Here is a 15387-nt window from a genome sequence, read left to right as displayed (position 1 = left end):
ATGCCAGAGGAGCAGGACCCCAGGCAGCATTACATAGCCAGACTGAGGTATTGGGGTCAAGACGAGGAGAAACTAACTAGGAAATATGTGGTGGAGGACTTGTTGGGAAGCCTTCTCAACTTCCCGAGGGATGAGGTTCTGGCTCTAATTATCCCACCGGGCATCCTGGAGATTGATATCTGTTTCCAAATGGAAAGGGGGTATCAGCGTTTCTGGGAACTGTGTCGGGCAGCGGTCAGGGTACAACCGGACTGCCTCAGGGACTTTAACATTGTACTTCTATTCAGGGGGGAAATGAAGGTCCTCACAATCGCCTTCAGGACAACGGTGATCCCTGAGGAGGATCTGACCAAGTGGCTGGAGTGTAGGTGTAAAATACTGCTCCAGCCAGAAAAAAGGAGGGATGAGTGGGGCCTCTGGACTGGCGAGTTCAGGGCCATCATAGCCCTCGAAAGGGATCCGTACACCGGGCAGGTCCGCCACCTGCCAAAATATTTTTTCATGGGGGCAGACGGAAATTACGCGCTATAGCGGCCAAGCCCCTGCCTGTTACCAATGTGGAGCATTTGACCACATCAGAAAGTATTGTTTGACTGAGTTGTGTTCCAAATGCAGTGTGCGAGGACACAGGATGACTGTTTATACCAGGGGGGTCACCTGCAGCTTGTGCGGCATGCAGGGACACACCTATCGGTTCTGTCCCGAGGCCTTCTTCAATAGGAGGTTCCCTGAGGCTTACCAGAGGGATCTCAGTAGGGCCAGGGAAACCCAAGCCCGGGACGAGCTAAGGAGAAGGGGTCAGAATCGGAAGGCCAGTACAGATACAGGGAGTCAGCCTGATAACCCCCTGCCCCAAGAAGAAGAACCGCGGGGTATGACCTCTCCGAATGCGGCTGGAGAGGGGGCTGGAGAAGACCCAGGAGACGGACCGTCTGGCGCCCAGGGAGAGGAGGGGTGGGAGACGGTCTCCAAAAAACAAAGGACCGGGAGGGCCGGACACAACAGGAATCAGGAGAGGAGGTCGGGGCAGGGCATCTGGGACAACAGTTTTCGGGCCCTCCAGGGTCTGCAAGATGCTGAGACCGAGGGGGAGGTGAAGGGGAGCGAAGAACTCAGCAGGGAATATCTGACAGGCAGGAAATGCCAGGGAGACTCCTGCGTCACCTCTCCCCAGGGCAATGTCGAGAAGCAGGGTTCTTCCCCTCTGAAGGGAGCAGGGAAGCGAGACAGAAAGAAGGTGAGGGTGGACTCCTCTTCTCCGAAGGGGGATGAGGAGGTCCCCCGAGCGGTGAGGTACAAAAAGAGGGACAGTACCTTTGCGCAGCTCCTGAGGACCGAGAAGCATCTTGAGGTGTGGAGGCAGAGGATGGAGGAGTCCCCCTCCTCAGAGAAGCGGAGAGAAATTACCTCATTGGAGAAGGAGTGGAACTCCCTCATGGACCAGCTGAGCGCCCCAGATAGAAATCTGTGGCTGGAATGGCCAGGAGAAAGGAGAGGAGGTGAGGGAGGCTGACAATGGGAAGGTGCCTGCCGCCTCACCCTCCCGAAAGCGGGGGCCGAAGAACCAGGAGGAGGAGGGGATGGAGATCACTCAGGCCGGGGAGGCTGGGAGAGGGGCGATGGGCCCCGCAGGGTCCCATGCGCAAACCTCCCCCCCTCCCAGCTCCGGTCGACACAGGGGGACCTGAGCTCCAACAACAGGGCTCATTGGGTCCCCCATCCTCCCAACGTAGGGCTACACCTCGGGAACAGATTCCCGAGGGGGTAGAAATAACAGAGGTGATGGAGGTGATGGAGACTCAGGCCTCGGCATTGAGCCTCTAGACTAAGGGGATTTGAAGAGCAGTCGCTCGATAGATAAAGCTGAATAAAGCTGCACTCCATCTGAACGATGAGAGTTTTTTCAGTTGTGAGAAGATATCACTTCCTTTTTAGTTTCATTTGTGGGGTCTCTATCGAGTGGTGTTTTTCAAACACCTAGGGCGCAGGAGGCACTGAACTTGAAAATCTTGACTTGGAACATGCATGGTTTAAAGCAGAGGGAGAGAAGGGCGGACATCCTGCACTTTCTCAACACCCTCCGGCAGGATTTTATAGTTCTTCAGGAACTTAATTTTGGGGACCAGAGGGACGTGCGAGAAGCGCAGAGGGGGTGGACTTGGGGTTACTCGTCCTACTGGTCCTTTAAGCCTGAAGGTGGAGGGGGAGTGGCTGTGCTGATGAGGGCCAGGATTGATCTCTGGGTGGTGAACTGGATCAACGTGGTGCCGGGACACCTCCTGGTCCTGGACTTTAACATCCTGGGGCGGTCTGAGGAAGGGAGGGATTTTCAGGAAAAGATGCAGCTGTGTGCAGTGTATGCCCCTATTCCCCTAAACTCCCACAGGAGTTTATGGGCGAAGCTGAAGGATTACGCCTCCACGGGCAGATCCCTGTTGATAGCCGGGGATTTTAACAACCGGTCCCGGCTAGAAGACAGGTTCTCTCTAACTCCAAATTTAGACCCAAAGCCCCCGCCTCCTCTGACGCCAGAGGAGCAAGACCTGAATGCCTTCATGGCCTCGAGGGGCCTGCAGGATGCGGCACTTCAAAGGGACAATGAGCTGGGATTCCATCCCATCTCGTGCAGGAAAAGCTAATTTTCCCAAGCGGTGGAAGGGGCAGTATACCCATTACAGCCCCAGGTCAGCCAGCAGGATCGACTGCCTGTGGGCGGATGGTTTTTGGAAGGTGGGCTCGTGCCAAGTAGGGATCACTACCTGGTCAGATCATGGCTTTCTGGCCACGGAGTTGTACACGACCCACCTCCCGGTGTTTGGGAGGCCCCGATGGAGACTGCATCAGTCCCTCCTCAAAGAGAACAATGTGAGGGAGATGATCGAGAAGATCATCAGCGTCTGGCTCCAACTGACACAGGCCAGAGGAGAGAACCCGATAGAGTGGTGGGAGCGGCTCAAGGCGGAGGTGAGGAGGGGCTGTGTGGCGATGGTCTCTCGTGTTTATAGGAGAGACCTCACCACGTACCACAGAGCTCTCGCAGGTTTTCTCAAGGCCCACCACAGGCTCAATTGGGGCTTGAGCTGGGACAGGAAGAAGTTAGCCGAGAATGGGGAGATTATCCAGGAATACCACCGGAGGAAGCGAACGGAGAGGCAGAGGAAGCAGAAGTGTCGATCCAAGGGCCCTCTGGTCGAGCGGCATGAGTGGGAGAAACACAGGCGTGGTGGGCAGAAAGGAGGGTCCTGGAAGGCCTCAGGAGAACCCCCGGGGAAGATGTCCGGTGCTCCCACACGGAGATGCTGGAGATCATGGGAGCCTACTACAAGGATATTTACTGGGGTTGGGAAGAGCAGGGGTCGGTAGCGGAAGAGTTTCTTAGCCACTTACCCGACAGCGAGGGGTGCAGCGAGGAGGAGAAGCAGCAACTCGTGGGACCCATTTCAGAGCAGGAAGTCAGCGCGGTGATCAGGGGAGGAAGGGACATGGTGGCCCCCAGGTCGGACAGTCTGACCTACCCCTTTTATAAGATGTTCCAGGGTGAGCTGGTCGGCCCCATGACCGCGGCTTTCAATGCGGCTCTGCGAGGAGAGGGCAGGTTCAGTCAGGAGTTCTTTGGGGGCATCCTGACCTTTATTTATAAGGACAGGGACCCGACCCTCCCCGGAAACTGGAGACCGATCACCTTGACCAACATCGACTATCGCATCCTGGCCAAGGTGCTTAACAACAGGCTGGCTGCTCTGGCAGACAGGATGCTGGTCTGCTCCCAGACCAGCGCCGTCCCCGGGCATAGGATGACGGACTCCCTCCTTCTGATGGGGGAGGTCTTTTGGTCGGTCAAGGCCGGACGGTGGAACGGGACGTTGGTTCAGATGGACCAATCAAAGGTTTTCAATCAGATCGATAGGGACTTCCTGTGGTGGACACTATGGCGCAAGGGGCTCCCGGTCAGGTTTATAGGGTTTCTGCGGACTTTGTACGAGCAGGCCTACGTTTCCCCCCTGGTCAATGGTTGGGAAGGGGAGCGTATCCCACTGCTGTCAGGGATCTGGCAGGGGTGCCCCCAGAGCCCGTAACTGTACGTCCTGGAGCTGGATCCGTTCCTGTTCAGGATCCAGGAAGTGAGCCTTCTGAGGGGCCTGACGGTCAGAGGCAGAGGGGGGGCCTCGTCGGGCGGGAGGATGGTCAAGACCGTGGCTCACACCAACGATGTCTACGTCTTCCTCAACAACGAGGGGGAGAAGGAGGTCTTGCAGGCGATCACCAAGGAATACTGTGCGGTGTCAGGAGCGGTGGTCAATGAGGCGAAGTCGAGATGCTTTCGCCTCTCGCCTCGGAGCCTCAAAGTGGCCTGCAGCTCTTTGGCGGGGGACGACCCCGTCCACTTGGTGTCTTCGGTGAAAATTCTGGGAATCAGGTTTGGTCTCCGGGACAGGGACTGGGAAGAGAACTGGAGACTTTGGGCGGATAGGGTCGAGGCCAGGCTGGAGATGTGGAAGGGATGGAGGCTAAACGTTTATCAAAGGGTCAAGTATTTCAATGCCTATTGTGTGCCGATGGCCCTCGGCCTGGCGGCAGTCTACCCCCTGCCCAGGCTTCGGCTGGACAAGGCAGTCAGAAGCTTTTTCCACTTCATCTGGGGGACAAAATTCTTCCCCCTGCCCAGGACCGTGGCCTATAAGAGGGTTAAAGAGGGGGGCCTGGGAGCATGGGACTTAGGCCCGCTGTTCTCAGCAACCTTCCTGGCCTACAACTTCAGGGGCCTGGAGCGCTGGGAGCAGGAGGAGGCAAGGGGGAGTGGTACCGGTTTCCCGGGCAAGGCACTGTGGGAGCTTTTTCAGGAGGGATGGGTGAACTCAGGCTGGGGGAGGAGGTGGTGGACACAGGAGGAGATGGGGTTCACCCTCTCCCAGGCTCTGAAGCTTCCTCTACCAGATTACATTGGCGAGATTGCCTCCTGGGTCAGGGAGTTGGAAATACAGGTGACCGACTGTAAGGCGGCAGATCTAGATGGAAGGCAATTGAAAGGCCGCATCTACGAAGGTGTGATGGAAAGGGCTTTCTGAGCGCTGGAGGAGGAGAGGCGCCTCCGAAGGCCTGGGGTGTCTCAGTACATGTTCGAAAAGGAGGCAGCGAAAGCCATTTTCGCCGAGAAAGGGATCCCCTTCTCTCTGTGGGAACTGAAGCGGAGGGCCTACCACCAGGTCCTGAAGGTGGGGGGCACTTGCCCGTGGTTGCCACAGAGTCGTCAGGCGTGCTGGAGGGTGGGCTGCGCCGGCTCATCCTCTACAGAAGCCACGGGGGCGCTGGTCAAGGAAACGGTGGGGCATTTCGTCAAGGAGTGCCCCTCAGCCCGGCTGCTGTGGAAAGGGGTGGCCAGGGTGCTGAGCTGGCCGGAGCTCACAGAGCAATCCTGGGAGGACTTCGTCTCCGGAATGGAGCCCAACGGAGATAAGATCAAGGGGCCCAGGATTTCCCCCCAGGGAGTTTAGGGGACAAAGTGGTCAAGAGAGTTCCGTGGACGGTAGGCAGGGTAATCAATCTGTTCGTTTTGTTAGTCTCCAAAGAGACAAGGAACTGAGGGGCAAGACCGCGCAGAGGATGGCACCTGGGTGGCCTTTGTGGTGACCAGGTTGAAGGACCTTGCAGCCTACGAATGGGACAAAATGAACAGAACGAGGTGGGATGCCCATTGGGGGTGGCTGGAGAGGGTTCACCCGCCAATCAGGTAAAGCCTCGGTCCCTGCCCGTGGGTGTGTTTTTGATGGGTCAAATGTGTGTAGATATGTTTTCTTTTAGGTTTCTACATTTTGTAACTCCAGAGAGTGTAAATAGTGTAAATAGAGTATGTAACTGCAAATGTATATGTAAAAGTTCAATTTTTTTCTCTAAGTGTTGGGTTAGGGTTAGGGTTAACCCTAACCCTAACCCTAACCCTAACCCTAACCCTAACCCTAACCCTAACGTGTAACCAAGTCACCTGTACCTAAGTGAAATGTAACCTGTAATCTGTCTTTGTAAATCTGGCATCAGTAATTTGTAATGTAGAATGGTTTTTTAAAATAAAAATCTATATTTCCTAAAATCTATATTTCCTAACCCTAACCCTAACCCTAATCCTTGAGTCTGGAGAGAGCAGTTTTCGTGGAGCTCCTCGGTTTCTGGCCGAAAACCATCTCCCACACTGTCGGAGATGGAGGAATTTCGGGAGGAATGTGCGGAGGCTGGTAGGGGAACCTCTGGGGTTCTGATTGGAACTGGAGTTGGGGCTTTGCGGGCCACAATGGCAGGGAAAAGCGCCGAGGAAGAAATGGAATTTCTCTCAGCTGAGGAGGAGGTAGCCATTTTGGGCCAGCCATGCAGTGAACCTGCAATTCAGAACTTAGAGGAGCCGCGGGGATCCGCCGGCATCCGAGCGCAGGAGCAAGGGAGGAGGACGGGAGTGGTACCCTCGGACTCGTCACAACCGGGAGTATCGAAAGAGCAGTATATGGAAGGGGGGTCTCTTCTGTTAGAGCCCCCCACTGAAGGAGAAGCAGCAGTAGGCCTGGTCAGGCAGGAGCCATCACTACAGTCCCTGGTCTCTCAGGCTGATACAGGCCTGGTGGAGGAAACCCAGCTTCCAAGTACCTTGCAGTTGCAAGGTTTTCGGAGGGGATCCAATCCAGAAGGTATGGAGCCTTTTCCCTGGCTCCAGACCTCTGGAGAAGCAGCCCTTTTCTCGGTGGGGACCCCAATGCCTGATGCGGACGCTGTGGCGTGGAGAAAGGAGGTGGGACTGACAACAGGGAGCGAGAGTGAAGTCTTGGGGGGCGATTTGATGGATACTGAAGAGGAGATGGAGAGGGTGAGGAGGATGGAAAACTTTTTCCTCTCGCCCAAAGGGAAGATGAGTCCGGTGGTATGGGCGAGCTGCCTGGAAGCACCTCTTGACGCAGTGAGTCAGTGGGTACTGAGCGCACCATACCAGGACAATGACTTGATGAGGGTGTGGGCGTACCTGGCAGCCCACGTGGATTTACCCACAGTGACCGCGCCAAAAGATCTCAAAAAGTACTCCCAGGAGAATACCTTCCATCTGCTGATGGAGGCGAAAGAGGTGCTGGCAGGGGTACTTAAGGAGGCCGTACCCTGTTCGTGGGAGCAAGCAGTGGCGCACAAGGCCTCCGAGACCCTGCCTCTGCCAAAAGGCTTTGAAATGCTTTTGAATGTTCTGGTGACCTAAGAAAAATCTTAGCCATGGATGCCACAATAAAAATGCACTGACATTTACATGTTCAAAATACAGAGGTTGGTAGCCCAGAGTTGTTTCCCATGGTAGTTACAACCTTTGTCTACACACCTGTCTAATGAAAACTTGTAGTAGTCACAGGCCACTGCATTTTGCTGTGAAACTGCAAATTCTGCCTTTCAGAGAGATCAACTCTGCCATTCTTTACACCAGTGGTCTTCAAACATTTTCATGCCATGACCCAAACAAACAGACAAAGTAGGGGCATCAGTGCATACTGCCCCTGGGGCAAAACAGGGCTTGTGCCTTGGGTGCCAACTGGAGGGGGGCACCAAAACATGCACTCCAATTGCTTCCCTAGTCAAGAAGCAATTGGAGCACATGCACCCTCTCAGCAGCCGATTAGGTGAAATCACCAGGAAGACTGCCAAGTGTGCTCTCATGCTCCAACTGCTTTATGACTAGGGAAGCACTTGGAGAGAATGCACCCTAATGCTGATGCAACAATGTTGCCCTGGGCACCACAAGCCCTGGGTATGCCTCTGAAAGGCATGCCCCCATTCTGGAACCCCCTGTGAATACCTGAATCCATGAATACAGGGGGTGCCCCCCATCCTCCGGAGGTGAGGGGAACTGAATTCCACTCAGTGTTCGCCCGCTGAGCTCAGAATGACTTTTACAAGTGAATAAACACTTCCGGTTTTTCAGCAAAAAAAATAATAAAATCTGAAACTGTGGATAAGTGAAACTAAGGATACGGGATCCGTGGATATGGGGGGCCCCTCTGTATGAGACTGTGAACCCAGCGCTGATCCCTTCCAGAACCCAGGGTCTGGAACCCAACGCCTGCCTGACTTCCTCCAATGTCTTGTGTCTTCACAACATGCCTGTGAGGTAGCAGTCTGAGCAGGGCCAACCTTAGGAGCTGTAGGACAAGTCAGCAAGAAGAGGCTGTACAGGATTAAATCAAGAACTCAGTTTTGATAAAGCGATACCATTATTGGATTGAACCCAATTCCTCTCTTGCACAGGTTTGAAAGGGTGCAGTGACCCCCCATGAGGCTTTCCAACCCCATTGGGGTCATGGACCCATAGGTTGAAGGTCACTGCTTTACACCCAGGGCGCAAGAAGAGTAATTCTCAGGTCTGATTTCAGTCCCTGAGTGTGTTCGCCCATATCTCTGTCACACTGATTCTAGCATTCCCAATCATGTTTCCCACTTTCATGCTTTGTTTCAAACAAAACTAGACCCTGACATTTACAAAAAGGAGAAGAGTCAGCTTCTCTCTTTAGGGTGGGGGGCCCTGCCTGAATTTTTACCACCAGGGACAAAATCGAAAATCAACTTAGGATGACATTGTTTTAATGATGTTATGCAATCATTGTTCTTGCAATGGAGATTGGGTGACTCCCGCACCAAGGGCCCTATTACAGCATGGAATATTTCAAAAACATGACCTGATGTAGTTATAGGCAATATAGGAAATGACATTTATTGGCCAGCAAATGTCTTTAATGGAATAAAGAATGGAAATCTTATTGCAACTTCCAAAAGGAGTCACAACATGTCATGGCATTCCCAGAAACTTGGGGAGGGGGGGAACACTGCAGGAACTTGAACTGATCCGACAGAACACAGTGGAATGCATCACGAATGGGGTTTTTTGCAAGCTGACAAAGCTTCTATTATTATTTGCAAAGATACAATCCTTTCAGTGGGACACTTATCAGACTGAAAGCTTGGATCTAATAAGTGTCCCACTGAAAGGAATGTATCTTTGCAAATAATAATAGCTTTTTCATTAATGATACAGGCTTTGTGCATACAACAGCAGGGACTTCCTATAGCTCCAGACTGTAGTGGTCCCATACTTTCTCTTCCTTACGCTACCTGTCAAGAGAGGCCAAATAATCCAGTCCTGGAAAGATTTCAATATCTACTTTGGACATGGGCCGGTTACTTACTCCACCCTGCCCTCCCCATGCCTCCCCCAGACCTTCACGCTAGCCGAGCTCAGCTGGCGTGGACCTACCCGTCCCTGCCAGCACAGATGCTGGATGCTGGCACACATCCCTGCACTGGCCCAGGCAACGCACAAAGAGAAGCAAATGTGCTTTAAGGTACATTTGCGGCTCTCCCGGGCCAGCGCAAGGGACTTGCGACAGCCCTGGGCGCAGTTAGGATTGCGCCCTAAATGGCCTAAGACCAACTTCCATCAAAGTTGAGCCTTGTCTATATGATCTTGCCCAAGACTTAAGATCCGCCTTAAGAGACCCTGTGTTCTAGTCTATCTCTACTCCAATTGGTGGGCACGATGGCATTTTCAAATGTCGGACCACAGGAACAAAATACCCTTTCCAAGGAGATCTCGTCCCACCTTTAAGTGAAAAACTTATTTTATTTAAACGGACACTTTGTGTGTTATCTTCTTTAATTTTGTTAATGCTGTTTTACGGTTTAGTATGTGTAGTGTTTATATCCATATTCATTTTGAGTGCACTGCAAGTAGGAAAAGCAGGATGAAATTAAACAACAAATACATGACATTTGGTTTGTAATTGCTACATTTTACTTTCTGATCAAGCCAGAGCCCTTTATAATTCTAGAACCAAGCCACAAAAATACACGGAAAGCAGAACAACTTAGTCAACAGAGCCAGCTGCTCCCTGACTTTGTAACTTTAAAAAAAAAAAACTACATGAGAAAAAAACACAATCATAATCACCATGGCAAAGTATCTCTGCACACTAAGTTATCATATTTACAAATGCTTTCATTTTATTAGTATGTGCTGCTGAGCAGCAGCTCAGTGACGATGATCTCTTTGCAGCATTTTAGGACTTCAGCAGGGATGCTGTCTTTTCCAGGTGCCTTGCCAAAGGCAAGGGAGTCCAGGGCCACGTGAAGTTCTTCTAGGATTGGTTCACTGTCAAGCTCTTCCAGCACAGGCAGGCACTCAATGTTGTTCAGTGCTTCTTCAGTGACTACATTTTCTCTGGAATATAGCTCAGAGTAGTGCTGCACCCAGCGTTCCATCTGCTGCACCCGATCCTGGATGACCTTGCCTACGGCAGACTTCAGAGGGGCAATTTTCTTCTGTGTTGGACCTAGGGCCTGCTTGATACCATCATACATCCCCTTGATGTTGCCCGTGTCAGCTGCTATCTGTATCTCGGAACAGAGCTGGAGCCAGTAGTCGTTAGCACATCTCCTGGCAGTCTGTTGGACTTTGCTGCGAGCAGTTCGGAGGACCTGCAGGTTGCGCTCACTGGGACAGGCCTTGTATGCTGCTTGAGCTCTCCTCTTTTCCTCAATGACTGGTGTCAACTCCTCAGAGTGGGCTTCAAACCAGTCTGCCGCCTTGTTGGTCTTCTTGCCGAATATGGACAAGGCGGTGTTGTAAACGGTATTCTTGAAATGTTCCCATCTGTTGGATGCGTTTGTGTCGGCCGGGCCTGGAAGAGATTCCTCAAGCGCTTGTGCAAATTCCTCCACTTTTCTCTGATCCCAGGTCTTGCTGGTATCAATGCGAGGTCTTCCTTCCTTTTTCGTGTGATACAGTCGCTTTGTTTGCAGCTACCACGTTTTCCAGACTCACAAAGAGAGTCTGGTCCAACAAGAAGCTGACGGAACATACCAAGATCCAGGTCTACAGAGCTTGCGTCCTGAGTACACTTCTGTACTGCAGCGAGTCATGGACTCTTCGCTCACAACAGGAGAGGAAACTGAGCGCTTTCCACATGCGCTGCCTCCGACGCATCCTCAACATCACCTGGCAGGACAAAGTTCCAAACAACACAGTCCTGGAACGTGCTGGAATCCCTAGCATGTATTCACTGCTGAAACAGAGACGTCTGCGTTGGCTTGGTCATGTTGTGAGAATGGATGATGGCCGGATCCCAAAGGATCTCCTCTATGGAGAACTCGTGCAAGGAAAGCGCCCTACAGGTAGACCACAGCTGCGATACAAGGACATCTGCAAGAGGGATCTGAAGGCCTTAGGGATGGACCTCAACAAGTGGGAAACCCTGGCCTCTGAGCGGCCCGCTTGGAGGCAGGCTGTGCAGCATGGCCTTTCCCAGTTTGAAGAGACACTTTGCCAACAGTCTGAGGCTAAGAGGCAAAGAAGGAAGGCCCATAGCCAGGGAGACAGACCAGGGACAGACTGCACTTGCTCCCAGTGTGGAAGGGATTGTCACTCCCGGATTGGCCTTTTCAGCCACACTAGACGCTGTTCCAGAACCACCTTTCAGAGCGCGATACCATAGTCTTTCGAGACTGAAGGTTGCCAATACAATACATGCTGCTGAGCGATAACGTAGATGTATCAGCTGGAAATGGAAACACTCCCATCCCTTTCAGCATGACAAATTGGCTTGAAACCACATTCATAGCAACAGTAATGGCCACGACCACCACTTGTTCTGAGATAACAAACCGTTTTCTCTTTGGTATTAAGGTCTTCTACAACTTCTTTGGTCAAGAAGCAAGAAAACAGATGCCTGCCTGACTGCCATAGGATGACTCAAAAGATGTTCTATCACATCAAGGTTGACATAAGAAGTAAACCAGTGGCAAGGCCTTCACCTGACTACAGGAAGCAATTCAGGAACATACAGGTGGTTTAATGGAAATAGGAAGGGGTCAGTTAACAGAAGTTAGGAGAGGATGAGTGAAAGGTGACCCTGCTGGAAAACCAAGGGCACATGGATGCAGCCTCCTTGCTGTGCCTTTTAATCTGAAACCGTTGCCAGCTGTCATAGGGAAACTAGTGCATTCTGGAGTCAAGCCAGAGAGAAACAAAAAAGCTTTCATTTCAGCCCCACATGGGTTTGGTGTGTGTATTTCACTGTAGTTTGGAAAGAAGCGGGTCAGGGGGCTGTGTTGTGCTTGGGTGCAGTGAAGCAACCACGCGCTGTCCCTTCAGCACAATCCATGCTCCTTGGTCCCTTGCTACAGGTCTGCATCAGGTGCCCCATGAGGGTGCTATGCAGACCCATATCAAGAAATCTGATAAGTTGCCAGCAACCATATGAAAGCCCATGAGAGGGACAAAGCAGGATCCATTCAAGCTTTCCAAAGAAAGAGAAGCGTGGGATTACTTCCCATCACCACCTTAACAATGCATGTTATACAATCATGTCATACATGATGATATGAAGAGAAGCTAGTTTTGCTTCTAGAGTAACATGGCCAGCTTTTCCTGATTGATTAGATGAGCTGCAAGGGCATGACAATCTTTGTGGCACAAATCCCATTAGAAATCCTAATGTCTTAATGTTCGTTTGGGGACAATTAAACCTGGGGGGATCTTGCAAAAATAAGGCTGTTTCCATGCAGTTCCTCTGCCCTATAGCACCATTAAAATGAATGATTGTAGCCCAAACCACAAACGAGATCAGACAGATAGCTGGACTTAAGCCAACTGAGTCTTACTGCTCTGAAATCAGCTTAAATTGAAGTGGGCTCATATGTTCTGTTTGAATGGTCAGTAATCATGTGGTTTTACTAGCACTGGCTACAAAGCAGTTCGTATAATGCTTTGATTTGCTTCCATTTATTTCCAGTACGGGAGCATCAAGGCTGAACCTGAGTAAGCGTTCACCAAGCAAGGTTAATGGGACAAACAATCTCTCAGTCTTTGCTTCCCATTTAACGCCATCCATTCAGTTGCACTTGCGATAGAAGTAGAAGTAGTAATCAGTGAAAAATATCCCCGCATAGTTAGGATCCGTTGAACAGTCTGCAAGGTCCTGTCGGAATAAAATAAAGCAGATTAAGACAGAACCTAAATGTGATTCTCTTTGATTCTCATTCCCTTTCAGACTTACTGGAGCGGCCACCCGGAAATGGAAGGCGCTGTCGTACATTGCGGCCACAGGAAGCACCCAAATATGCTGGTAACCCTATAAAACAAACGGAAGAGCGAGAGAAGTGAGAGGCCACACGCTGCACATAGTGTCGAGTTTGCTGTGATGATACATTTGAAAGCTGCAGCCTGGGGCATTTTCCAAAGACGTGTGTCCAAACAGATGCTCATGTGTGGCTGGACGTTTCATTCAACTGCACATTTTTTCCCCTACATAGACGTGACTGGCTTTTAGCAAAAAGCAGCATGCGTGAAGCAACCCAGTTCCCAAGTGTGCATCCCTGCACAAAAGGGTCATCAATGAGATTAAACAAGCTTACAGTCAGTGGTGTAGCTAGAGGGGGTGCAAAGCACTAAGTTTTGCAGTATCTGTAAGCAGTGGTGTAGCTAGTTTTGCTGGGAGCTTCACTGTGGCATGCAAGTGGCCCCTCCCCCTCCCTGCCTCCATTTTGCTCTCACAGCCTGGAATAGCTCCAAAGGGAAGAGGTCACTTGCATGCCACAGTGAAGCTCCCAGCAAAACTAGCTACACCACTGCTTACAGATAAACCAGCACAACACATGGAAATTTAACCTAACAAAACGTAGAACACAATCACAAAACTGAATGCAGGATGTTGGGATGGTGGCCTGGCGCTCTGAACACATTTCATTTTTGAAAGCAGCTGCCTTGGTTTCCTTGTTCTTGAGAAACGGTTGTCATTCACATAAAGAACCATCCGTTTTGCACGCTTACAGCACAATCATAGGCACAGCTACTCAGAAGTAAGTTCCACTGTATTCACTGGGGCTTACTCACAGGAAGGTGTGTAAAGAATTGCAGCCCAAATCTCCTTAGCAGAATGAACAGTCACCAGGGACCACAATAAAATAAAGAAGCAAATCACAGACCTGGAGGTTGTGTATTTTGGTTCACATGTCCTTTGTGATTTGTTTTCTGTTCAGGAAAACAGAAAAATCTGTTCAAGGTCTAAGGGCCTAGTTACATGTGTGCAACAGGTATCTTATTGGCGTACATGCTCCATGAGGCATTTGGTAGGCCAAAGCGAGATACAGGAAGCTGGACTAGATGGGCCTTTGGCCTGATCCAGTGGGGGTCTTCTTATGTTCTCATAAATAAACACTGTATTTCTCAGAATCATATCTGAGCAACATCCCATTTTTGCCAGGTTAGATCAGTTAGACACTATATTATACTATATACTATATTACATCCTGTTATAAGATGGATGTGCCCACACAGATTCACACAATCTCAGAGTTCTAGCAGTAGGAAAAAGTTAACTGATACTGACCCTTCAAGCACATGATGCTGGTCCCTTCAACATAAGCTTGTCACACGTGTTTACATGTGTTTACAGCCTAAGGGCGCAATCCTAATCTCTTATGTCGGTGCTTTCCAGCACAGACATAAGGGCAATGCAGCTCTGAAGTAAGGGAACAAACATTCCCTTACTTTGAGGAGGTCTCCGTGAGTGACACCCAACTGCAGGAAGCAGCACACATCCTGTTGGCACCGCTATGCCAGTGCTGGAAAGCAGTGACATAAGGGGTTAGGACTGCGCCCTAAATGAACTTGCAATTTGGCTTTTGGCATGCCACCTAAAAGCATCTTGACACAATTTAACAGTGACCATGCCAGAAGCTGAAGATGACTTGAATTGTGACAATTGAAGTCCAGGAATATGACTGAACCCATAACTGACATGGGTCATGTGAATTTGTCCTTCCATCTTTTGCCTCAGCTTGTGAAAAATGCCTCTAACTTTTACAACTCTTCCTATGCCATTTCAAAAAACCACATGCCCCCTCATTTTCAAAAGACACTGCACAGTCAATAATCTTGTGGCATCACTGAATGGAAGCTTCTCCCTCAACATTCACTCCCCGCCCCCCGGAAGTAATTTCAGGAAGATTGAAATTACTTTTTCATTCCGAAGGTTGGTTGTTAGTGACGCATCAACAACACTCCTATACACGAGGCAACAAAAACCATTACCTGGGTGGTTTCTTGAAACATTTCCAAATTATCACGGGCTTGCGGACGAGAGGAGCAAAGGTTTCCAAACGTGACTTGGCACGGAAAGATTATTAAGGGCTCTGTTGTTCTTCAACAAATAAGAAGAATATGAAAAGCTGAGAGGTTCCATTCTGTTGCTTTTTTTTTAAAGATCATATCATAAGAAAGGACAAAGGCTTCCCTGCCTCCACCTCTATTTTGCTCCCCCCACCCTGAATGGCTCAGAAGGGGAGGGGGAGGGGCCGCTTGCATGCCATGCTGAGGCA

At 50.7% G+C, this 15387-nt stretch overlaps 1 protein-coding gene across 1 annotated transcript in view; it reads right to left on the bottom strand.

The window, feature by feature from the left end:
* Positions 1–11468: 11468 nt before the first annotated feature.
* The window catches only part of MYRFL (myelin regulatory factor like), a 75919-nt gene continuing 72000 nt past the window's right edge, over positions 11469–15387 (bottom strand). The window contains exons 23-25 of the mRNA XM_066634527.1: positions 15101–15209; positions 13065–13139; positions 11469–12986 (exon numbers count right to left, since the gene is read on the bottom strand). Of these exons, the coding sequence (XP_066490624.1) occupies positions 12900–12986; positions 13065–13139; positions 15101–15209 (271 nt within the window). The 3' untranslated portion in view covers positions 11469–12899. The remainder of the gene's footprint in view (positions 12987–13064; positions 13140–15100; positions 15210–15387) is intronic.

Source organism: Tiliqua scincoides, chromosome 7 (genome assembly GCF_035046505.1).
Source record: "Tiliqua scincoides isolate rTilSci1 chromosome 7, rTilSci1.hap2, whole genome shotgun sequence".
NCBI lineage: Eukaryota > Metazoa > Chordata > Lepidosauria > Squamata > Scincidae > Tiliqua > Tiliqua scincoides.
This window is presented reverse-complemented; position numbering and strand designations above follow the sequence as displayed.